A 21581-nucleotide genomic window follows, 5' to 3' on the forward strand; every position below is an offset into this window, starting at 1 on the left:
GCTTCGCTGGATTCAGAAGAAATTCAGATGAAAACGAAGCAATTCAGGAGCATTCAGGAGTGCTGCAATATTTTGATGAAAATTCAGAAAAAAGGAGCAAAACTGTCCGATGATGAATTGCTTTTTAGAAGCAAAGGCATTTCCACTCGGGTACAGTTTTCCAAACATATGCAAATTAATGAATCAACAATATCAAACGTGGAACTTAATAGGGGATCATTTGCAACCAAAGCCGAAATGTCCATTGAATATGCCGTCTATCAAAATTTGAAACGCCACTATCGACTTTGATTCCATTTCTCGTCTACCGCTTGATGGCTACACATGGGTTAATTCATTCAAATTATTCAAGCCCATTTCTCACGTCCGGCATAAAAAACAATTGCTGTTTTGCTCAATCAGCGAAGCGACTATTACAAAACGCCAGCGACGTCAACGGTGAAAGTGAACGCCTGCGGTGATTTGCTAAATGTTCATTCAATGTATTCTGGGTGGATCGACATCAATGTATATAATTAGTCAATACTGTTTTTGTCAAGTGGCCTTATCACTCACTCAAAATCTGTTCAAAGGAAAAATGCATTCTTCACATGAACAAATTTGGAGTGATTTATGGCCATGAAAATGAGTTTTATGTAAAACGATTAAAATAAAGTCGATCATTACTGAAAATTTAGGCGATTTTGTTGTGTAAATCACCTAGGTTAATGTGAATAAAATTGACGATTAAATCCACGTACAAATTTAATGTTCGAGTTTTTAAATTAACGGAAATGGTAAATTGCGATGCAAAGTTCCACTCCGGAATAAAAGTGTTGAATCGATATGAAATATCGACACAATCAATGTGGTTTTCACGTGTGTAAAAAACACCTGGTGCAGGCTATTTCAATCGAAATGCAGCTTCATGGATACCACATCATTTTCGTCGCAATTTTATATCTCCAGTTTATTGGAAAGTTTATTAAAGGGTTTAGTTTCCAAACGAAAACCATAAAACTGAACAGTTTTTCGGAATGTCCTGAAGAAGAAGACACGGTCATTCATTATAATGGTACCATCACCAAAGCGTCACGAAACAAATATACCGTAAATGGTGAAATCACCTTGAACGAAACTGTGGCTGGACCAATCGAGGTATTTTGTTGAAAAAGCTCATTGATTTCTCCTCTTTCATTGATGAAATCCTCTTTTCATCATTGAGTGGTTGAGAAAAATCATAATTTTGCAATTGCAATTCAATCAAAAGGAATATACAATTCCAAATAATCTTCAAAACTTTTATTTTATCTCAATGAAAAATTGTTAGAAATTTGTGTGATTTTCAGTTTTTTTTCACTTCAAGTTTTGAAAAAACAAAACTCTTCACTTTTCAGTTCTACCTCAAAACGATTAAATGCAATTTTGCAATGACCAACTGTGAAACGTACGACACAATCATCGTGCGCGATCTTTGCAAAACTCTGGATACGAAAAATCAAATGTGGAGTGATTTCATCGAACGTTCCCAGCCGAAAATTAAATGTCCATTACAGCCGCCGTTAATCAGAACGATGAATTCAACTGTGGATCTGGGTTTGATTAGCCATCTACCCATTGATGGTTACAATTGGCTCATTGCACTCAAACTGTTCAAGTCAATTGCCAACAATCGACACAAAAAGACATTGTTATTCTGCATAATTTGCGAGGCAACAATCACAAAAACTCGAGAACGTGGCAGGAAATAACGTTCATTAAAAGCGGCTTATTTGCAAACTTCAACAGATTTAAGGGAAAAGCATTTTCCCCAAGAAACAAAAACAGAATACTTTCCGTTTGGAATATTCATTGAAAAACGACGTGTGCTTTAGATATGTAGGGAATTTCATTCTAGGCTATAAATATAAATAACACAATAATTTCATTATTTCCTACCTTGTACGATGAGCGATCCGAGTGCTGCCGCTTCGCCTGCCGAACAATACAGGCGACCGTGTATTAGATCCCGTTTCAGCTGTTGATAAATCAATATTTTTGAATTGCCCGTCAAGCGAAATGGATCAGCGGGGAAAAATTTCACGCGGAACGAGAACACAATCGGCTCAACATCTGAAATAGGAAATTCAAATTGAATATACATTTTGAACTGGTATGAGGGTTATAAAAATAAATATGTTTATTGCACAAGTACCTTTAACTTGCTTGAGTATCGATTTTGATAGATCTAACCAATGCTGCAAAGAAACAAGTTGGAGAACAAAACACATACACAATAAAAAAAAATGCCGTTAAATTGCATTTGCAAACAGTGGAAAAAAGAGAGAATACTTTGGTAAGGGTGACTTACTCGTTGTCTTGTTATATCCACGAAACGAAGGCCGAAATAGTCCTTCTCCTTGACAGACATTTGTTCGCAAACATAATCCAAGAGATAGCATCCTTTGTGATTTGGCTATCCATTTTCCGAAAATAGAACGAACGAAACAATAAATATCACTTAAAACGCTCGAGAGATAGACGTGGTCCGTAGTTTATGTACTGTACATGCGGCTACGGGGTTATTTATCCATCACAGAGGAAGGAAAACAAATTGAAATTGAATACTAATGAGACGACCGATTAGTATTATGTGAGTTGCGACGCGCGGTGTGTCCTATTTTTACGAGCACACTTCATCGAGCACCACACTTCACCGAAAACCGTCTACATGTGTTTTCCTTTAATACTTGCTCAAGTGACGTGCGTGTTTAATAGCCATCAAATGTCAAGTGATATGAAGAGAGAGCGAGAGCAAGTGAGAGAACGAGAAAAGACGATAAACTGAAATCGTATTTCGGTTTTATTGTGTAATGCTCCCCCCCGCGCGCGTTTGCAATACAAAACGGCCGCCTCAAAGCAGAGTGAACAATATAAGGCGACTCAGCCTTGCTAACCATATCAAAACGACAGCGACAGAAGACAAAAAAAAAAATCGATGTCACAGTTAATCAATAATTAGATCACAAGTCAAACTTGGAGTCCATTCGTCAAACTCTTCGTCATTCGTTTTTGTTTTCCTTTTTTTCTGGATCGCAGACCTTGAAAGCGATGACATACCTGAAATTCACACTCGAGCACATCTAACTCTTCTAACAAGCGTACGGTGCACTTGAAAACGACACTTCCTTCCGTTCGACTTTTGAACATCACGGCAATCCAACAGTATTTTGCTCAAAAACCAACCGACACAATTTCATTTACCTTCACTATCCGCAGAAATCGAATAACACATTTTCTGTTTCGTCGTCAATTTTTTCGAAACCTCAACACTTTCGACATTTTTGCTTTCATCCTTTCAACTTAAATGGAACCTTTCAACTTTTCGTTTGCTCTTTTGGTTTCTCGAAATTTCCTCGCAAATTATTCCGTCACTTCATCACCACTAGGAAACTGTGTGCACCGAGAAACTTTTTTTTTGTGTGAGTGAAACACCGAAATGAAATTTCAAAACTAAATAATTGATGACACGAAATGAAATTCACGAAAATTCATCGATTCATGCCACTTTATTTGTGTCAAACGAAAAACTCCGCTAAATCAAGACAAAAATTAAAATTGAAAATTTTTCTATTTTTATGCGATGGCTAATTTTCCACCTAATAAATTATTGCCGCTGATTTTATTCCAAAGTCTTTTCCTTTCTTTCGCTCGCCTTCTGGCGATACATAAATGTGTATCGTTTTTGGGTCTGTGTACTTTCCTACTGACTGACACTTTCGCTTTATCGAAACTGTTTTTATATTATTACTCCTAAAACTATGCTTTTCGACGACAACTCAGGCTGAAATCAGAGCCCCACTCAGAGAGCGAGAGAGAGAGAGATAGAGAGAGAGAGAGAGTATTTAACGAGCTTTCGCTCACCAAATGCGCATGTATGTGTTTGTTGTCATACCTCTAGATAGTCGCGTGTATATTTACCATTCCCATAGCAGCAGCAGTCGAAGATGACAGCTCCACATTGTACGCACACAAGTACAATGTAGACAGCCAGTCAAATACATGGGAGACAGTCTTTAGCAGCAATACCAAATGTTTTCATCCAGCATATTCGGCGCGATTTATTCAAAATGTTTAAAATGATGGACGAAAAATAGTAAAAAAAAATATTTCCCTTGTAAATAACCATATTTCTCAAAACCGATACAAATTTGATGTTTTTTTTGGTGATTTCATTTCTTTTTCTTTCGATGAAGCATTTAATTTGATTTGTGTTTGATAGAAAAATATTATTTTTCCAAAAAATAATCATTTAATGATGGAAAAAATTACTTGAAATGGAACTACTTCCTAAATGACCAAAAGTCTTTTCAAATAATTCGTCATTTTGTCGATCCAAATGTGTTTTTCCATTGCGGAATCCACATGAAAATGTTTTTCCACCATTTAAAAAGCCATAAAACTATTTTCTTTTTTATGATGATTAACACCCATAAACTCATGATGAAGAGAGAGAAAAAATTAACAACATTTTTACTGTCCATAAAGCTTTGTTTTTTTTTTATTAAATTAATTAGTCTTTAAATTCGGAGTGAGTCGATAGAATATTTTATAACATTTTTTCTCCATAACGGTTTGTTTGTGTTGAAGATTGATGAAGCTTTAGTAAATATTAAATACAGCGACTAGTTCAAAAAATGAATGATAGCTTAAAAAAAAATAAATAGTAATGCTTGTACGTGTTTAGTTGAAAAAAGTTATTTTGGCATCGTTTTCCGCAGCAAAATTGATTTAGCACCATGCGCGAAGTAAGGTATTTGTTGAACGACGTTTATAACATTTGTAAATAGAATGATTGACATTTAAATTACAGTGAAAGAACAAAGAATATAAATATGTACATATCTACCACCAACAGGTGGTATTGTGTGCAAGCAGTATGTATTATATAAACAATTGGTTCCTTGTGTAATCAAGGAATAAAAAAAAACTTTTGAAACTCGTCATTTTTATTGCTGCAGTTTCTTCAAGTCGTTCTAATATATCGCAAAACGAAGCGGGAAACTAAATTTGCCGTTTAGCAAGTGATTCGGTTAAGTTGTTTTACGTGTGCCCGATTCAAAGTACGTCGTTCTTCCAAATATTCAACAACACTAGTGAAATTTTGCTGTCGCGCTACTTGCAAAGCAGTGCATCCATTTTGATTTTTCCATGCAGTATCGCTGCCAGCCGCAACTAATTGTTTCACCACATCGAGGTGACCGAACATCGCTGCAGCGTGTAATGCTGTTTCTCCATTCTGCGAATAAAAAGCAAAAAAAAACACATTTAATGAGCGGTGATGAAGCGAATACTATCGTAATGGTGATACGATTGAGGGTTTGTAATTACCGGTAATAAGTACAAATTTGGCTTGTATTTCAACAGCTCGTGCACAACGGCCGAAAACCCTTTATGCGCTGCCTTGAACAATGGCGTTGCACCGTCCTATACACAAATACGAAACAAATTATCAAAACATTTCAATTATTTCATTTCATCGACATCATCGTTGTTGTTGTTGTTTCCGTTTGCCAAATGCGGAAATAATTTAAACTCACACAACGAACGGCATCAACACGTGCACCATTTTTCAATAAGACACGAACAATGTGATCGTGACCCATTTGAGCGGCAATCCACAAAGGACTGGCGCCGTCAATTCGACATATATTCGGGTCACCGCCCTCCGCAAGCAATGTTAGCAACACAGCACGATGTCCATTTTGCGATGCAATGAATATCGGTGTGGCTCGATCCTGTGAAATACAAATCAAAATATGGATAATTGATCAAATCGACAGTTTATTGCGCTTTGCGCACATGGAAATTTGATTCCATCAGAGAAAATTTGAAATTGCATCAATTATAACGTGTGTAGAACGGAAATGTTTATGTGCAACACAAAATGTGCCATTTCCGAAGCAATTTTCAAATTGAAATTAAAGGAAAACCAAAACAAAGAATTCATTCTGCAAGAAAGTTTTCTTCTTTACCTTCATAGTAACATGAACATTGGCACCAAGAGCTATTAAGTCTTTTACCATATCGATGTGTCCTCCTTGGCATGCTACAAACAATGGCGTTCCACCATCCTGAAAATAATATTAAAAACTTTCATTAAAAATGGATAAAACACCACTCATGAAACTAAATTCGGAGTAGGTTATTCGGTACTCTATTGCATAATACGACTATAAATAGCAATTTAGTTTTAGTCTGATGCAAATTGCCATTTTCTGTGTCCAATTACGACGAAATAGTTCTTCTAAAAATAGTCGTCTAACTAAAAATGTCAACTCATGGCAGCAAAAACCTAAATTCACATTTGACAAATAGGAAAAAGTCCAAGAACTTACGAGAGATGCCCCATCGATGCGAGCACCATATCGGATAAGAATTTTGGCCACATCAATATAACCGGCTTGAGCAGCGAAGAAGAGAGCTGTTGTTCCCGTCTGAAACAAAGATGTTTTTAAGTCAAACAGAAAGAACCAAAAAAGAAAATGTGTTCGAATGAAATGTGAAGAGTAGCAGAATCTGCAAAGTAAAAATCGAAAATGGTTGAAAATATGCCTTACAATTCGACGTGCATTTGGATTAGCGCCTTGATCCAGCAGCTCAGAAACACATGCCGCATGGCCACCAGCAGCAGCTAAAATTAATGGTGTTGTTGAATCCTATAAAATCAAAGAGAGACCAATTCAATTCAAATTACATCTATTCAAATAGTAAATAAACAGCGAAAAAAATGTTCTAATGCGTGCTCCGCGCAGATTTCTATTCGAAAGTGTAAATTAACAAATTCCGCTGAATTTCACAGCTCAACAATCTTTTAACTCTATTAATTTCAGACGTATTTAAACAATCATCATCATCATCATCGCCACATCTGTTTACGATAGTCGTCGGCAAAATAAAGAAGTAGTTCAATAAAGTAATTCACACTATGAATGAAACATTTTTTGACGCCTATAAATTGATGTATTCTATCGCATAATTGAAATTTTTGACCAGCAGCACGTTTGCCGCATTCGTTTTTCGTACATTTCTTTCGTTCCGTGCATCCGTTCCATGCCAAAGAGAGACACGCGTATGAATACAAGTAGGGGACATTGCTGCAGGTTGAGAATTGCTGCAGGTTGAGAATCGTTACTTTTTTTCACTATACGTGATCATATCGCCATCGGAATAGTTTTGAAAATCTAATTTTGAGGCCTGTTCTTTTTTAAAAATTGTTCCGACAGAACTGGCGTTTGTTTTGATACACTTCCAATACGCCCATGAATTTTTGTGCGAAAACTTGTCATTTTAGTTATTGCCGAATGTCATAAAGTGACTATTTTGCATTGAAAAAAGAGTCGGGCAACCTTTTTTTTGTAGTATTTTCATTTCTCTTTACGATTCAACAAGAATTATGTGCATTTTGTGATGTTGAAAAAAAATTGCGAGTCTCGGTAAAAATATCTATAAAACTGCAGGTTGAGAAAGTGACTTTTTTGCAGGTTGAAAAAAGATATTTTTTACAATATAAAAGATTTTATTGTTTTTCTCGTTTATGAATCATTATTGAAGAGTAAATAAGTCATTTAAGATGACTTTTTTTCGAAAATTCATTTATTTAATCAAATTTATGATTGGACTACCATTCAGGAAATGGACAACGAATCTGATGAATTAGAGTAATTTTTGGGCTCCAAATTGCTTTATAGAGCAATAAAATCATCATAACATTGAAAGTATATCATATTTTTATAGTTTTTTTACATTTTAAATAACAATTTTGAAAATTCTCAACCTGCAGCAAAAAATTTTTTTTCGCCATTTTCAGCACCTTCGTAAATTTGACCATAAATTTTGTTTTTGAAAAGCAATTGCATATGTTTCTTAAGCAAAATTATAGCTCAAGACATTATCTATCCAACGATACCTTAATCTTCTCTAATTGTTCACTCCTGACAAAGTTATGACCAAAACAAATAGTGGTAGCCAACCTGCAGCAATGTCCCCTAGTAATTAAGTTGTGTTTCAGTCACTAGACAAATACGCTTATAATTTTATTAAAATGCCGCAATTTGATTACTAGCTAGATATTAAATATGAAGCAGCCGAAGGGGGAAACGTAATTGATTCGCTTGAAATGAAACCATTTAAATGCATACCGGAACAGTGATTTTAACACCACTTCATTGGTTCCTTCTCACTGGATTAGAAAAAAAAGAGATTTGAATGCGCAATCATCAATTTTTTCTGATTGAAAAGAGATTAGAAGTAGAAGAAGTAGAAAATGCTTAACCCAATTCCAGCACCGAATTTTCACTTTCAAAAAGTGTTTTGAAAAAAATTCTTTGTTTTGATTGAAGAAGATTAACAAAATAAGTCAATTAAATTGGATAAAATCAACAACAACAACAAATCGGTCGGTTAAAATCATGATTTTTTTAAATGCATGTGTCGTAATTTCACTGTTCTACCTTCGAGTTAAAAATTGCGGTTTACATTCCAAACACATTTAATCCACATGCTTGCTTTTAATTCGATTTTTCTCTCCCCCCTCTCGACCAATCGACCTTAATTTGACATAAAGCCTATTAGAGAAACAGATTATGTTGAAAATAACTCTCCCAACCCATGTGCACTTGGTGAGAGATTAGATGTGGGCCACTTACCTCATCGATGCAATCGACATGCACACGACCACTATCCAAAAGTTTACGCAACGTTACATCATCTCCCCGAATCGCAGCTAGATGCAACTGGATATCATGCGGTGATTCTTTCTATAACAAGACAGAGTTAATTCCAAACCAGATGCATTAATATCGGATATGCTAATGCTTTATTGAGATTGCACATGAGCTAGTATTTAGTTCATTATTCTCGAATAGCAACATGAATACGAAATGCAGTTTCTCTCTGAACTGGAAATAGAAACGGTTTTGTTTTTCGACAGGTGATGGAAATTATTGAATAGAAATCGCTCGGTTGGTTTGACTTTTACCGCTACATTTCTAATTAGCGTTCGATTGGTACCGATCGATATATAACGAATGAAATAATTTATCAACGCATAATTGGCGCTGAAAGTGAATGAAACAATTGATTATTGCATGTTGCTCATATTTGTAAGTGCCGATGAAAGTTGAAACTATTTTTATTAAATTAATTCATTTCTCTTTTTTTTTCTTTTGTACGCGATCGCGCTCGCGCGCACCTCCATAATAAAATAGAAGTTTGCATGCTAGAGCATTGCAACGAGCCTGGCAAAAAGAAAGGTTAATGATTACACAAACATTACTTAGATAACTTATTTCTCTTATGGGAATCTCAGCATAACAAGTTTTTCAACTTGACTTTTTTTTTACTCCAATTATTTATCTACAAGTGCCAGTGCGAGGCGTCTGCATACGAAGAAGAGTCAAACACGTTCATTCGACTAATGTTGCGGCCGATGCGCGCGATATTTAACACAACTCATGAAGTGTGGCTTTTCGTGTACTTGAATAGCAAATACGAAAAAAACAAACAAAAAAAATCGTTAATTGAACTTTTTAGCAAAAAAGCAAAAGCAACAAAACCAAAAAGAATTGTAAACATTGCCGGTATTTATTTTGTAGGAAAAGCAAACATGTGTGTTACGCGTCGACTTGAAAGACCCATCAAAATTAACAACAAAAGATAATAACAAACATGTTTGAAAATTAACAGAAGAACTTGAAATAGGCCTTTATCTGCACAATCTTTCTCTATGGCTGTGTATATTTGATTGTAACATTTTAGTCGACTGCAGACCAAGCAACGTATTCGAACTCGTTCCAGCTCCCGATTTTGGATGAATTAACATGATTCTTTGAGCAAAATCGTGGTCCAAATCAAAAAATCACAATTAAACTACTTTAAACCGAAAAAAATCAACTAGAAACTGAACAAAAACTCGCTCTGTGCGTTCGACATATCTGCCGTTTGTGTATGGATTTGGGGCAATGTTTTAATCTTATCGCAGATGCAAATCTCATCGTGAAGTGGATCTGCAGGTGCAAGATTTTCCATGAAATTAAATTCAATCCAACTCACCTTCAATGACATTTGATATTCTTACTTTTCGTCCAAACCACAACAATCCGTCAAAACGAAGAAAACCGTCCGGAACTCAACGATTAACTATAAAAATGCAAATAAAAAAAACCTACGTCAAAATATTGTCCAATTTAAACGAATCGTTTTCCTTAAAATCCAAAACCAATACGTCCGATTTGGCTAAATCAAAAAGCACTAATGACCGATTCGCCGATTACAAAGCGTTTGTCGAGCGATTAATTGTATGCAAATTGCCAACTGCGAATAAAATATTCAACAGTCAAGTTCGGCGAAACGCTTTTTTCCCGCTCCACAATAATAGTAGACAAGCATTTTTCGCGCAAGTCTCGAAAAATGCCACTTTTTATGATCTATTTTTAAATATTTTTCGTTTTGCGATATCGATTGCGTCATTAATTTCACAGTATGCAACTAAACACTTTGGAACAATATATGGTAGCAATTGTGCTGAATTGACTTGTTAAAACGTGAAAAAAACCACGTCAAGAAAACAAAAACACGCATCGAAAAAGTTCGTGAACAATGTGCTGTTTATTAGAAAAAATATGTAGATTAGCTCGTTTTGTTAGGTTCACCCACGATAGAATGGGAAATGGTTTACAGCATTTGAATTCAGTGTCAACATTATTAAGCTGTTTAACATACGTTTGATATACCATACGAACGCGATTTTAGATTATGCAATTGTATTGACCGTTTGATATTTACCGCACGCGGTTTATATAATTCGTGAATGAATTCGCTTATATTGTTCTTGTTTTTCGACTCGTGGCCACCAATTTGTTTGCGATAAATTTTTCCTCTCTATGGTGAGGCTGAATTGAAATGAGATGCGATGTGTGAGTATAATGTTCGCGCGCCAAGAATACGCTATAAACTGAATCGATCGACCAAATGCATGATCATAATGTAGTAGAGTCGACGGCGTAGTGTAGTATAGAGCAAACAAAAACCGAGCGAAGGCGTCTCTGTGATCACTGACGTCGTGTGTTGGCAAACAAATAGCGGTTTGTATTTGGATCGATAGAGCGAACAGACGAACATATGATTAAAACCGATAACGACTTCACTCGGTTAATTGAAAAAAAGAAGAAGAAACAACAAACCGAAGAACGTTTGTTTTGCTTTGTATCTCTTCGTTGCATACTCGCTATCTCTGTCTCCGTCTTAATCTCCCTGTGTCTCACCTGAAGCAAGCAACGCACATCAACTGCACTCAATTCGGCCCGAAAACGACTCATTCCTCAACGACTCATTCCTCGGCAACCACGACGATGACGACGACTTCTTCCTTCTGTTGCACAAGAGATGTTTCTTATAATTGCGATAATTTGAGCAATTTTCTTTCAGTCCGTTACATTTGCACTTTGTTTCTGTCTTTCTATCCGCAGTCTCTTTGAGTCAATGCTCAACCCGTGGTGCTACTTATTCACGTCAAATATGTGATGGAATGCTGCTGTGCGTCTTGTTTCCATTTTCGTCGATACACACCGTATTTAGAGAAGAAAAAAAAGAACACACTTGTCCAATTCGTATGATGAATTATTCAGCAAATGGAACTCGTTGCGGAAAAAAATGGAAATGTATTACACTCAAACACATCCATGGAAACATTAGAACAATTACGGTTCTGGCGAACTACTTTCATTATATAACGGAGTTTAAATGCACTATGCAACCCAGATTTTTGTTTTTCTACTCAAACTCGAATTCTTAATATTTAAATAGAAAAACAGTTGATTCAATGCACAATTCTACACAGAATTATAAATAATCCGCACTGAGTTTACATGTAGTGAAAGTTGAGATCAATGCTCTGCGTCGCATCATCTTCACTATTGTGCAATGTTTCGTTTACAATTTCATTGAGCCCTTTCATTGTTTTGATTTACAATTTGACACATTGACACTCACTCAAGCAACGCACTTGCTTTGACTGTCAAGTTCATGCGATAATTCGACTCGAATTTCAATGTTTCAATGTAGGAAATGATTTTGAAGTTGTCAATTGCTTAGGACACAAAAAATTGATAAATTATAATTTATTCGCTTTTTTATTCTTTGAACATTTTTTTAAAAATTTAAATATTTGTTCTTATTTAAACTCCAAGAAGAATGAATTCATGTGAAACGACCACTGCCACACAACTGTGCAGCCAACCTAATAATTTCGAATACGAAAACAAATGTTCGTTCTCGGTTTTGACAGTTGGCATTGCCTTGTGTCAATCGCTATCAACTTTCTTTCTTTTGTAATCGCCATTACAGTGCTGTCGCTTTGATTCCAAGCTCTACAGAAAAAAGTAAGAAATTTTCAATTAATTTCGATTTTCCTCTCGTTTTGACCGACTAAATAAATACCGTTTCTATTGCAGCAAATCAAAAATGGAAAACGATACTGGAGATTTCGTTGACTTGTACTGCCCACGAAAATGGTAAGTTACTTCGCTGTGCGTCCACGTGCATATGAGCCGAATCGAATGAAACGTGATGAAAAGTGTTCTGTTTTTTTTCTCCATTGATTGATGATTTCGTTTCGTTATTGAAAGATCAATTTTTCACAGTTGAGAGTGAAATTTCAGATTTTTTTTTCACGATTTTGAACAGAATATCCAATTTTTGAGAAAACATAACCTCAAACTGTTCGTGTATCATGTTTTGTTAGTTCGGCTCTTTGTGCCAAAAAAAGCCGGAATATTTTCATATTTTCAGTTCCTAATTTCTTTTTTGTTCGATTTTTTACATATGTAGCTCGGCCAGTAACCGTATCATCCACGCCAAGGACCATGCTTCAGTCCAACTTAACATTGCTGAAGTCGATCCAAACACTGGTATCGCAACAGGCACATCAAAAGCATACGCTATCTGCGGTGCCATCCGTGGCATGGGCGAATCAGATGATTGCATCGCCCGTTTGGCTAAACGCGATGGAATCCTTACCAAGTAAGTAGAATAAATACGGTTTCATGTCTTTTTTTCTCTCTTCGTTTTTAGCCCTTTCCATTCCTTGTTCTTCCTTTTTTTCATTTCTAACGATTGAAGTAAAAAAATCTTCATTTCATTTGGTGCCCACAATTAATGCATTTGTTTTCTTCTTGTCTCGTTTCAGGAACTACTAATTAATTTTTATCTACCCAACATCCAGATGTTATTAAAATATTCGATCAATTTTGATTGAGGAATAAAAATTAATTAAGAAATTGCAATTTCTCGTCGTGTTTCTTTTTTACATTTAGAATTGATTTGAGAATTACAATTTTTAGGTCACTTTTTTATTGTTGCTTATTTTGAAAGTATTTTCAGCTTAAGGTTTGTATTTCTCTGGAAAATGAAACATTTTAAATCGATTTCATGAAATGTCGATTCGAAAAAATGCAAATCTATTATTACAAATTGCAATAAATCGTCTCAATTTGAGACTCTAAAAAATGTGTCATAAAAACTAAAAAAAAATGCCATTAATCAAATTGGTCGCTGAACTAAACGCATCCATCGAGACTTTTGATATTCGAACATGTAATTACTCATCATAACAATGTCATAGTAAATTCGAAAATTTCGAACATGGTAGTTGTGAAATTCTACGCTCACACATGAATGCAATTAGCGTATACACATCATAACGCACACACACACAGTCACACAATAATGGACAAAGGCGAAAAAATACACATATTTGCTCAGCTCATGCCAAACAAAGTGGTACTAGATTTGCGCTTTATTTTGTTGCACCACTGATCCGAGCCAAAAAGAACTCACTGTTTCATGAGAGCTATTGAAAGAGAGAGCGAGAGAAACCAGTCGAACATAAAAAAAGACAATCTGATTTCTTGCACACACATTTTTATTTCCATCTACTTGAATAATTAACCACACGAAAAAAAAACGCCAAATGTCTTTATTACGAGCGATTTCGTTGTAGTTGTGTCTGTGTCCGCCATTTAATAAACTTGAAAAATAAACAATAATACGTTCGATTTTGGGGTCTTTGAGTCGCAATATCATTAAAATTCGGTGTGTTCATACCGAAAACCCATAAAAATTGAAAGAAAAAAACGTGTGTATCGTATTGTTTTGAATGTGTCTACATTTTGTACTTGAATTTTGGATTCGCCATTCGGATTCATTGGGCAATTTCAGGCGAAAATGGATAATGTGATCATCTTGCTTTCTTCGGATGAAGAGGTTTGTTTTCCAGTTTAAAAATCGATTGACTTTTTTTTTGAAATTTTTTCTTTATTCATGTTTACTATGACTTAGTGACTACTGCGCCATGAGTGTCGGACTTTTTTGTTGTTCGCCTCTCGTTATTGAACGTTGCCTCCATTTCTAATCTATGCATTTGTGTACAGCAGTTGTACTACGGCGATATAAATAATTTTGTTATTGTGATATTCAAACCGCGCTCAAAACGCCTCTTTAAACATGTTTACATTTTGTTCTGTTTTTCTTCACAGTTTCCACATTTATTAATATCGATCGAAATTCGTTGGCGAATCACAACCGAACTATTTAGTTTACTTTGTTTTTGGTTATATAATTTTGAAAGATTGGTAAATCGCTGTGAAGGTGTGACATTTGCGCCAAGTTGTCAAAAGACCGCTATGTTTATGTTTGTTTTGCCTCGTATTTTGTCCGCGTTTTTTTTTGAAACTCATGGAATTGTGTGCTGATTTGTTTTCTCATTTCTTTCTAATTGTTCTAGGATAACGATGGAGGTGTAACAGATAAAATCAGGCAGAACAAAAATATTGTAATCAAAAAGGTGAGAGCATCGAGTGTGCCGCAAAATGTGAAGAACATTCCGATGCAAAAAGTCAGTTTGCAAAAACTTACAACGCCAATTGTGCACCAGAAAAACACCAACATCAACACCAAACCAGTCACAGTGATACAGGCTTTTAGGCAACAGAATCAACAGCCAGCATCAGTGCCGAATCGTCAACAAGCACCGGTGCTGCTGAAGAGTCAACAATCGCCGCTGTTGTCGCACAAACAATCATCACAATTGTTAATCAGCACGGTACCGTCAAAGGATGGAAAACCCGTTGCCAAAAAGCCAACGCCAAGCCTTTCGTCAGGTATCACAATCACGCCGGTCAAGCTGAGTACCGTTATTGCGACAAATCATGGCAATTCCACGGTGTCCAATATGGGTACGGTTACAATCACACCAAGAACTGATAAGGTGACCATTGTGCCGAAACCAACGGTGTCGACTGTCAAATCAACCGTGAAATCAATTCATGTAGCCATATCGAAACCAGCAAAACGACGAGTCGTACCGATCAAAATCTCGGATGCAGTCACAATGCGAGCGAGTAGCATGGAGAAAAGCAGTGATTCGGACATGCTGAGTCGTGATAGTTCGTCGATAGCAAACGATGAAGTCGTTCCGATCAATCAAGCTAACGGTACAAATAAACCCGAAGAATACGAACCAACAGCCAAACGACCGAGAGTCGTCGAAAATGCAAAGAGGCCAATGCACGAAGACTACATTCGCTTGATTGAAGTATGCAAGAGTGCTGATCCAACGCAGGATATGAACAAAATCGTTACGAAATTGGAAAAATACTATTACCGAGCACACGCGGATTACGTGAATTCAAAAAGTTTTCACAGATTGGTTGAGGGTGTGACAAGCGAAATTGAAGCACAACCTAAGTTGGTCTATATGAAGATTAACAATTTGTTGGGGGAATTGAAAACCAGAAAGCCAATGGAGAGTGTTGCTGTGGCCACAGAAGAAAACACCAAAATGAGTGAAGCCGATGAGAAAAAAGCGAAACAAATCGAGAAGCTCAGCGGTGCACTGCGATCTTTACAATTTAAAATTCGAAAATGTGAAGAAGCTGAAGTGGATTGGGAGGACGAGATCAATTCAAAATACTGTCTGACAGAACGGTACAAGCAGAGAGCCTGCGAGATTTACAATAAACTGTGCGATCTCACCGGTGAAAGCCGAAATGCCGAACGGATTTCCAAGAAACCAATCAAATTCAAAGGTATCGGAATTACGCGGAAATACCCGGAATTCAATCGCAAACTGGAAAAATTCATCAATGAAACCAAGTCATTTCCCGACATGTTTGACGTGCTGCGGATTATCGACCATTGCAGTGAACGCTATCATTATCGTATGAGCGTCACAGATCGCAAAACAATTGGTAAACAAACGAGTTTGAAATTATCCAGACCTAACTCAGATTCAGGATGTATTGTAGAAAAGAGATTTATGAGTATTTCAACAAATTTTGAACAAAAACACATTTTCCATTCGATTTATAGCTCAAGAGGCCTTCATGGAAGTGGGAACATTGTTACAAAAACGCCGCAAAGCCGATTTGTATGAAATGGTGCAATATTTCGCAGCGAATCACAATGATCCAGCTAGCGACGATCCATTGTTGAAGTCAAAACTGGAAGAGAGTCAACGGCATTACAACAAACGAATGAAAGAAGTGATTGCAAAGTGAGTTTACAGTTATGAGAATGAGAAAAAAAAATGTTTCGCCAATGAAGAGAGACTCTAATTGTATCCAATACTCTTCTAATTTTAGGTTCACAATGGATCCCAACGACAGTGAAGTGAATGAAGAAAAAGATTCACCGGTCAAAGCAAAAGAGAAACCAAAAACGAGTGTGGTCAAAGTTTCAACATCGCCACCAACGTCAGCACATCCGATCGAACCAACGTTAGAGCCACCAGAACTGAATATCAACGCAGAGATTGATCTGCTGAACGATTCCGTTACGTCCATATCGGACAGTGGTGAATTCAATGACATCTCAAAAACCGATTCGATACTGACCGACGAGCAAGATGTTGTCCATGAGCTAGAACGAGAGTTCTTGCCCACCATAACGAGTGTGACATCGCTGCATCCGAACGAATTCAACGATCTGATGAATTTCGAATTGACGCCGTCGAACCAAATGGAGAGTATGGAAATTTCATAGCCATGTCGTTGCTAGCTTTTTCCACCGTCGCACACACTCAGCCATGTGATTAAAATATAGATATCATCCCAACTCATTATTACCAAATGCCATACCGTCGGTTTCGATTACAAACCGAACACACAACAGAACGAAACGAAACAAAAACTAAGCTTATCATTTTTTTTCTCGGCAGTTTCGTTTGCTACATATATTCATTTCGTTTAACACCATTTTAAATGTATTTGTGAAATTTGGAAATAGTTGCGAAATTGCAGTTTGAGCTGAAAAGGGTTGTTAAATGTTAGTAATAAGTCTCTTTGTTACTATATTTATTCTGTCACGAATTTATAACTAAGTACATTTTGCAGAGAAACAGAACAAATCAAATTGCGTTACGTTAAAAGAAAAATAAACCAATCAGGAAGAGGTTAAAACTCGTATCGGCGAATCTAGTTCTAATTTTTTTTTTGGTTTATTTGATTTCACCGTTAGAGAGAGCGAGATAAAAAGCCGTGTAAATCTCTTTGCGATTTTTCGTAAGAGTGTTAAACTCTTCCATATTTTGCTTAAGATTCATTGCTTCCTTTATGCTGTATTTCCGTGTATTTCACATCTAGTTATCGAATTCTTATGAACAGACAAAACATACACACATAAACATTCTCTTTTTTTTGTGCAAAATCCAAGCTAAACTATTGGTTATATATTTGATGAGAGAATAAATAAGAAGAAGAAAAATTCCTCTGTAAAAATCAAAATGATAGCATACATAAGAAGAAAAAGTAAATAAATAAGAAGATAACGGTACGAATAAATTCAAGAAAATAAAATGTAAATATATTTTCAGAAGAAAAAAAAAACATTCATAATAAATGAACTGAAATCATATCATCATTGAGAATTATTTTCATTCTTATCGAATTATGTAGCCGTGCAAGATGAAACCGCTGTTTCCGTTCATGTTGACATCGGGATGCGTACGATTTGGAAGTATTTGATAGTTGCGAAGCCAATTCGATGACAATTTCAGTCCGGTTACTTTGTTACTGCTCTTTAAATCAATGAATGTTTCAACGAGAATTTCGCGTGACAAATTGAAAATCACAACCGGACGGCCCGGCTTAACGAATTGTATTAGTGCATTCACAATCGTAATTGGATGTTCCTTGGCCACAATTATCAGAGCGTCCAAGTTTTCTCGCAGTAGTTCACAGCCACGTTCGTTTTCGAATACCCATTTTGGTTGCTTGTCTCCATTCTTAGCCTTTGATTCGGCATCATTTTCGTCATTTTTAACGTCTGCATCATTTTTATCTGTATCAATTGATTCCATTTCCACATCAGTCGCTGCATCGTCAGTTTTTGATACTTTTGCCGGCGGCGGATCGGTTGGATCATCAATAACTTCGTCAAGTTTTCGCTTGCCACCGCCACTCCCTTGATAATACTGTCGCAATAACGAATAGATATTCACCGAGATGCATCGATCCAGATGCTCTTGCTCCAAATTCAACGCTTGCAGCGCCTGTTTTTGTGGCACATTGCCTTGGTGCAAGTGAAGAAGCTTTCCTTCCGTATTTGCTCCGATCGAATTCAATAGAGCCGCTGGCACCAAACCATTCGTGCCTGATTCGTATAGCAAAAAGTTACCCGTTGCGCAGATGTTGGAAAACGCAATCAACTGCGATAGAGAGTCAACACGAAGACCAAGGATCTTTTCCGGATCTTGGCGGTACATTATGTCAGCGATTAGTCGCAAAGTTGGACGACGGATTTGAAGTAGGCTAAAATAAAGTAGAGATAAAGCATAAAACCCTTCTTTTTCTTCGATACATTTCGATTGAATGATTTTACACAGAAAACCAAAGCCAAAAAATGAATGAGTTTTTCCCACTTACTCAAAATACTTCTTCTCCTTCTTCTTCAAGTACTTCTCCTGTGAATATTCCGTTTTGCTGGTGAATGTTTTGGAATTCTCAATGATCGTGCCAACAATTTCCGAAATGCTGGATCCCGATTCGCGTAGCTTCGCAATATCGTCTTGTTTCAGTGCTTGTGTATCGGAGTCCTGGACCAAATTTCGATTGTCTGTACCGCTTTCGGTGATGTTAAGCGATTCTCTTAAGCTGCTAAAGTCCGTGCATGGCTCCAGTTCGATGAATCGCTTCCCAAATTCGGTATTGGGCACCATTTTAAATGTGGTTGAATAAGGATGTCCATCGATATTTTTTAATTTTACTTGATCTTTGCCCAAGCCGGTTTGAGCCGTCAAACTGTTAAATCTGAAGAGTTTTGTGTATTTTTGCCGTTGAATTATGACAAAATGACCCACTTTAATTCGTTCATCATCCATTTTCAACTGATTTTCCTCAATTCCAAGAATTTAAAACGATCAAACCACTTTGTTTACAATCTGGACGAATAAAAATTTCTTTTTTGCCGCAACAAATGACAGCTATCTACACGTGTGTCGCGAGACTGTACCCAGCTCAGAGTTTCCTGTGTGTGTGTCAAAAGAAAAGTGACAGCTCAAACTGTCAAAGTCAAACAGCAGCCAAGTAAGTCGAAAAAGAATATCTCTTCACACACAGCGAACATAAACAAAGTGAGGCTCATTTTTTTGGAAAATTTGCTGTTGATCCAAGGATGGCTCAAGTTCCAACTGGCATTATTACACACGCTCAACGCGTTTGTCGATTATATAAAAAGGCTGTTCGCTTGACTCAATCATGGTACACTCCACGGTATGTGAATTTTTCTCTCTGTCTAGCAAACAATCGATTATGTAAGCCCCGTCAAAACGACATGAAAAATTTAATAATTTTTTTTTCTTCTTCTTCTTCCTTCACAATAAGACATGCTTTCCGTTATCATGCCGTTTTGGTGCGAGAACGATTCGATCAAAATAAAGATATTAAGGACATGCGAACTGCAAGAAAACTAGTGGAAGAAGGTGAAGCTGAGCTGTTTCAAAAAGCACATCCACAGCCGATTGGATGTAAGTATTCGAACTGTCAAAGTCAACTTGAAGAACAAAATTGTTATTTTGATTTTGCGATTCTATTGAGATCTTGAACAAAATTCGAGTTAATTGTTGATTGTGTTCAATTAAAAAAGTAAATTCATCAATTTATTTCAATGTTTTATCGTCTTTCCAAATCTGCAGGGGCAAACAGTCCAGGTGGTTTAGCGTACGGTCGTGAGGTTGAGCTTCCCGATTGGGTTTTAGATTATTGGCATCCATTAGAAAAGGCACAATATCCCGATTACTTTGCTCGCCGTGAACAGCGCAAGAAAGAATATGTTCTTTGGTGGGAGAAACAATACGGCAAATCGCAGCCAAGAGATGATCACCATTAAATTTAAATTTATATCTGGAACTGTTTAATTTTTGCAACCAAAATTAAATAAAAAAAAACTGGGCAAATTATCTAGTGGAAAACATACAAATCGACATTTTTATTTCGACAAATTTATGTGGTTGCAAAAAGGTATAATAAATTTTTGGCAAATTGAAAGATTTCAGTGCCACCAAGTTTCGATTGGCCATAGACACGATCGACAAATGTAATCGGCACTTCACCAATGGTGTAATTCAATTCGCGGGCTCGCACCAGCATCTCCATTTGGAAGACGTAGCCTTTCGAAACGCATTTTGCTATCAGCTTTTCCAAATGGTCCTTTTTGTACAAACGGAATGATCCAGTTAAATCAGAGCAATTGGGCCGTAACAGCAATTGGGATAGAAAATTTGCACCGCGAGAAACTAGCTTTCGCTTGAAATCCCAACCATACACACCACCATTGCCGATGTATCGCGTCCCAGACACAATATCGTAGTCGTGCTCTTTTTGGAGTTCGATGAACTCTGGAATGAATTTTGGCTGGAAAATGGAAAAATCAAGTTATTTTTTTGGGATCAATTAGGCAATCATGTTTTTGTCAACTATAATCGACTTGAACCGTCTAATCGAATGAAAAAATGGACAAATTTGAACTTTACATGATGACTCAAATCGGCATCCATAATAATGATAAAGTTCCCGTTGGCATGTTTGATCCCGTGTATATAAGCCGTTCCCAAGCCGAGTTTAGCTTCGCGTGGTCTCAGCAAAATCTTGTCCTCACCATAAATTGCTTGCAATTGTTTGGCCACATCGAGTGTTCCGTCTGGGCTGCCATCATCAATCACGATTATTTCATAGTTGATTTTACTGTTCAAACAGAAAAAAAAAATGACACACAATCATTATCTAGTCGTTCGTACGTGGCATTCTAAAGTGTATTTTACCTTTGGTCCATGTATTTCACGATCAACCAAATGATAATCGGCAAATTTTCCCGTTCATTGTATGTTGGCAGTAAAATGGAATATTTATCTGCCATTGTGTCGACTAATATGAAAAACTTGTATCGAAATTCAGATGTATTCACTCAGTGGGTGCTTGCTATATTGTTGTCAGCAATTGTGTGTAGCAGCGACACAAACAAAGTCACTGTCTACTAGTGCGTTGAAGTAGTAGAACTGTCAAACATAGATT

General features: G+C 36.6%; 7 protein-coding genes across 18 annotated transcripts in view; 3 read left to right on the plus strand and 4 right to left on the minus strand.

The window, feature by feature from the left end:
* LOC129566649 (FERM domain-containing protein 5) overlaps nt 1-3829 on the minus strand; it is a 76593-nt gene extending 72764 nt beyond the window's left edge. Inside the window, exons 1-4 of the mRNA XM_055442747.1 lie at nt 3079-3829; nt 2330-2434; nt 2174-2216; nt 1918-2091 (exon numbers count right to left, since the gene is read on the minus strand). Coding sequence (XP_055298722.1) covers nt 1918-2091; nt 2174-2216; nt 2330-2434; nt 3079-3168 — 412 coding nt within the window. The 5' untranslated portion in view covers nt 3169-3829. The remainder of the gene's footprint in view (nt 1-1917; nt 2092-2173; nt 2217-2329; nt 2435-3078) is intronic.
* A 659-nt stretch (nt 3830-4488) lies between these two features.
* LOC129566668 (ankyrin repeat domain-containing protein 29-like) lies at nt 4489-12252 on the minus strand. 11 transcript variants are annotated; one of them, XM_055442801.1, is made up of 9 exons: nt 11202-12252; nt 10072-10158; nt 8667-8777; nt 6579-6677; nt 6357-6455; nt 5994-6092; nt 5559-5756; nt 5350-5445; nt 4489-5257 (listed from the first exon to the last, which is right to left on the minus strand). In XM_055442801.1, the coding sequence occupies exons 2-9, from the start codon at nt 10081-10083 to the stop codon at nt 5036-5038; spliced, it is 936 nt and encodes a 311-aa protein (XP_055298776.1). In that variant the 5' UTR covers nt 10084-10158; nt 11202-12252; the 3' UTR covers nt 4489-5035. The 11 variants fall into 11 exon arrangements, with proteins under 11 accessions (XP_055298776.1, XP_055298775.1, XP_055298778.1 ...); XM_055442800.1 differs by lacking the exon at nt 10072-10158 and having other exon boundaries at nt 11283-11389; nt 11454-12198; XM_055442803.1 differs by having other exon boundaries at nt 11283-12198.
* Nucleotides 12253-12295: 43 nt separating this feature from the next.
* On the plus strand, nt 12296-13301 carry LOC129566672 (40S ribosomal protein S21). Of its 2 annotated transcripts, XM_055442815.1 has the most exons (4): nt 12296-12397; nt 12471-12530; nt 12847-13038; nt 13205-13301. In XM_055442815.1, the coding sequence occupies exons 2-4, from the start codon at nt 12481-12483 to the stop codon at nt 13212-13214; spliced, it is 252 nt and encodes an 83-aa protein (XP_055298790.1). In that variant the 5' UTR covers nt 12296-12397; nt 12471-12480; the 3' UTR covers nt 13215-13301. The 2 variants fall into 2 exon arrangements, with proteins under 2 accessions (XP_055298790.1, XP_055298791.1); XM_055442816.1 differs by lacking the exon at nt 13205-13301 and having other exon boundaries at nt 12847-13042.
* Nucleotides 13302-13632: 331 nt separating this feature from the next.
* On the plus strand, nt 13633-17934 carry LOC129566665 (daxx-like protein). Its single transcript, XM_055442795.1, has 4 exons — nt 13633-14280; nt 14801-16265; nt 16387-16570; nt 16659-17934. Exons 1-4 carry the CDS (start codon nt 14242-14244, stop codon nt 17056-17058), a joined length of 2088 nt encoding a protein of 695 aa, XP_055298770.1. The 5' UTR covers nt 13633-14241; the 3' UTR covers nt 17059-17934.
* LOC129566666 (tRNA (adenine(58)-N(1))-methyltransferase non-catalytic subunit TRM6) lies at nt 17852-19544 on the minus strand. Its single transcript, XM_055442797.1, has 2 exons — nt 18939-19544; nt 17852-18824 (listed from the first exon to the last, which is right to left on the minus strand). The coding sequence occupies exons 1-2, from the start codon at nt 19391-19393 to the stop codon at nt 17954-17956; spliced, it is 1326 nt and encodes a 441-aa protein (XP_055298772.1). The 5' UTR covers nt 19394-19544; the 3' UTR covers nt 17852-17953.
* Nucleotides 19545-19567: 23 nt separating this feature from the next.
* Nucleotides 19568-20490, plus strand: LOC129566671 (NADH dehydrogenase [ubiquinone] 1 beta subcomplex subunit 9). Its single transcript, XM_055442813.1, has 3 exons — nt 19568-19784; nt 19896-20038; nt 20207-20490. The coding sequence occupies exons 1-3, from the start codon at nt 19687-19689 to the stop codon at nt 20398-20400; spliced, it is 435 nt and encodes a 144-aa protein (XP_055298788.1). The 5' UTR covers nt 19568-19686; the 3' UTR covers nt 20401-20490.
* Nucleotides 20468-21539, minus strand: LOC129566670 (dolichol-phosphate mannosyltransferase subunit 1). Its single transcript, XM_055442812.1, has 3 exons — nt 21332-21539; nt 21044-21254; nt 20468-20924 (listed from the first exon to the last, which is right to left on the minus strand). Exons 1-3 carry the CDS (start codon nt 21424-21426, stop codon nt 20514-20516), a joined length of 717 nt encoding a protein of 238 aa, XP_055298787.1. The 5' UTR covers nt 21427-21539; the 3' UTR covers nt 20468-20513.
* Nucleotides 21540-21581: the final 42 nt, after the last annotated feature.

This window comes from Sitodiplosis mosellana, unplaced genomic scaffold (genome assembly GCF_009176505.1).
Source record: "Sitodiplosis mosellana isolate CC-2019 unplaced genomic scaffold, AAFC_SMos_1.0 Smas_scaffold_4, whole genome shotgun sequence".
Taxonomy (NCBI): Eukaryota; Metazoa; Arthropoda; class Insecta; order Diptera; family Cecidomyiidae; genus Sitodiplosis; species Sitodiplosis mosellana.

Bases quoted from the DNA above. Each gene is read 5' to 3' on its own strand.
- LOC129566668 (XM_055442800.1), bottom strand. From the start codon at position 11,336: ATGAGTCGTTTTCGGGCCGAATTGAGTGCAGTTGATGTGCGTTGCTTG. The intron at 5,757-5,993 runs GTAAAGAAGAAA...TGTATTTCACAG, and splicing joins ATGTTCATGTTACTATGAAG to GATCGAGCCACACCGATATT. The intron at 5,258-5,349 runs GTAATTACAAAC...TTTTATTCGCAG, and splicing joins CAAATTTGTACTTATTACCG to AATGGAGAAACAGCATTACA.
- LOC129566672 (XM_055442815.1), top strand. From the start codon at position 12,481: ATGGAAAACGATACTGGAGATTTCGTTGACTTGTACTGCCCACGAAAA. The intron at 12,531-12,846 runs GTAAGTTACTTC...TTACATATGTAG, and splicing joins TTGTACTGCCCACGAAAATG to CTCGGCCAGTAACCGTATCA.
- LOC129566665 (XM_055442795.1), top strand. From the start codon at position 14,242: ATGGATAATGTGATCATCTTGCTTTCTTCGGATGAAGAG. The intron at 14,281-14,800 runs GTTTGTTTTCCA...TAATTGTTCTAG, and splicing joins TGCTTTCTTCGGATGAAGAG to GATAACGATGGAGGTGTAAC. The intron at 16,266-16,386 runs GTAAACAAACGA...TTCGATTTATAG, and splicing joins CACAGATCGCAAAACAATTG to CTCAAGAGGCCTTCATGGAA.
- LOC129566666 (XM_055442797.1), bottom strand. From the start codon at position 19,393: ATGGATGATGAACGAATTAAAGTGGGTCATTTTGTCATAATTCAACGG. The intron at 18,825-18,938 runs GTAAGTGGGAAA...ACTTTATTTTAG, and splicing joins AAGGAGAAGAAGTATTTTGA to CCTACTTCAAATCCGTCGTC.
- LOC129566671 (XM_055442813.1), top strand. From the start codon at position 19,687: ATGGCTCAAGTTCCAACTGGCATTATTACACACGCTCAACGCGTTTGT. The intron at 19,785-19,895 runs GTATGTGAATTT...CTTCACAATAAG, and splicing joins CAATCATGGTACACTCCACG to ACATGCTTTCCGTTATCATG. The intron at 20,039-20,206 runs GTAAGTATTCGA...CCAAATCTGCAG, and splicing joins ACATCCACAGCCGATTGGAT to GGGCAAACAGTCCAGGTGGT.
- LOC129566670 (XM_055442812.1), bottom strand. From the start codon at position 21,426: ATGGCAGATAAATATTCCATTTTACTGCCAACATACAATGAACGGGAA. The intron at 21,255-21,331 runs GTAAAATACACT...CTGTTTGAACAG, and splicing joins GTGAAATACATGGACCAAAG to TAAAATCAACTATGAAATAA. The intron at 20,925-21,043 runs GTAAAGTTCAAA...TCCATTTTCCAG, and splicing joins ATGCCGATTTGAGTCATCAT to CCAAAATTCATTCCAGAGTT.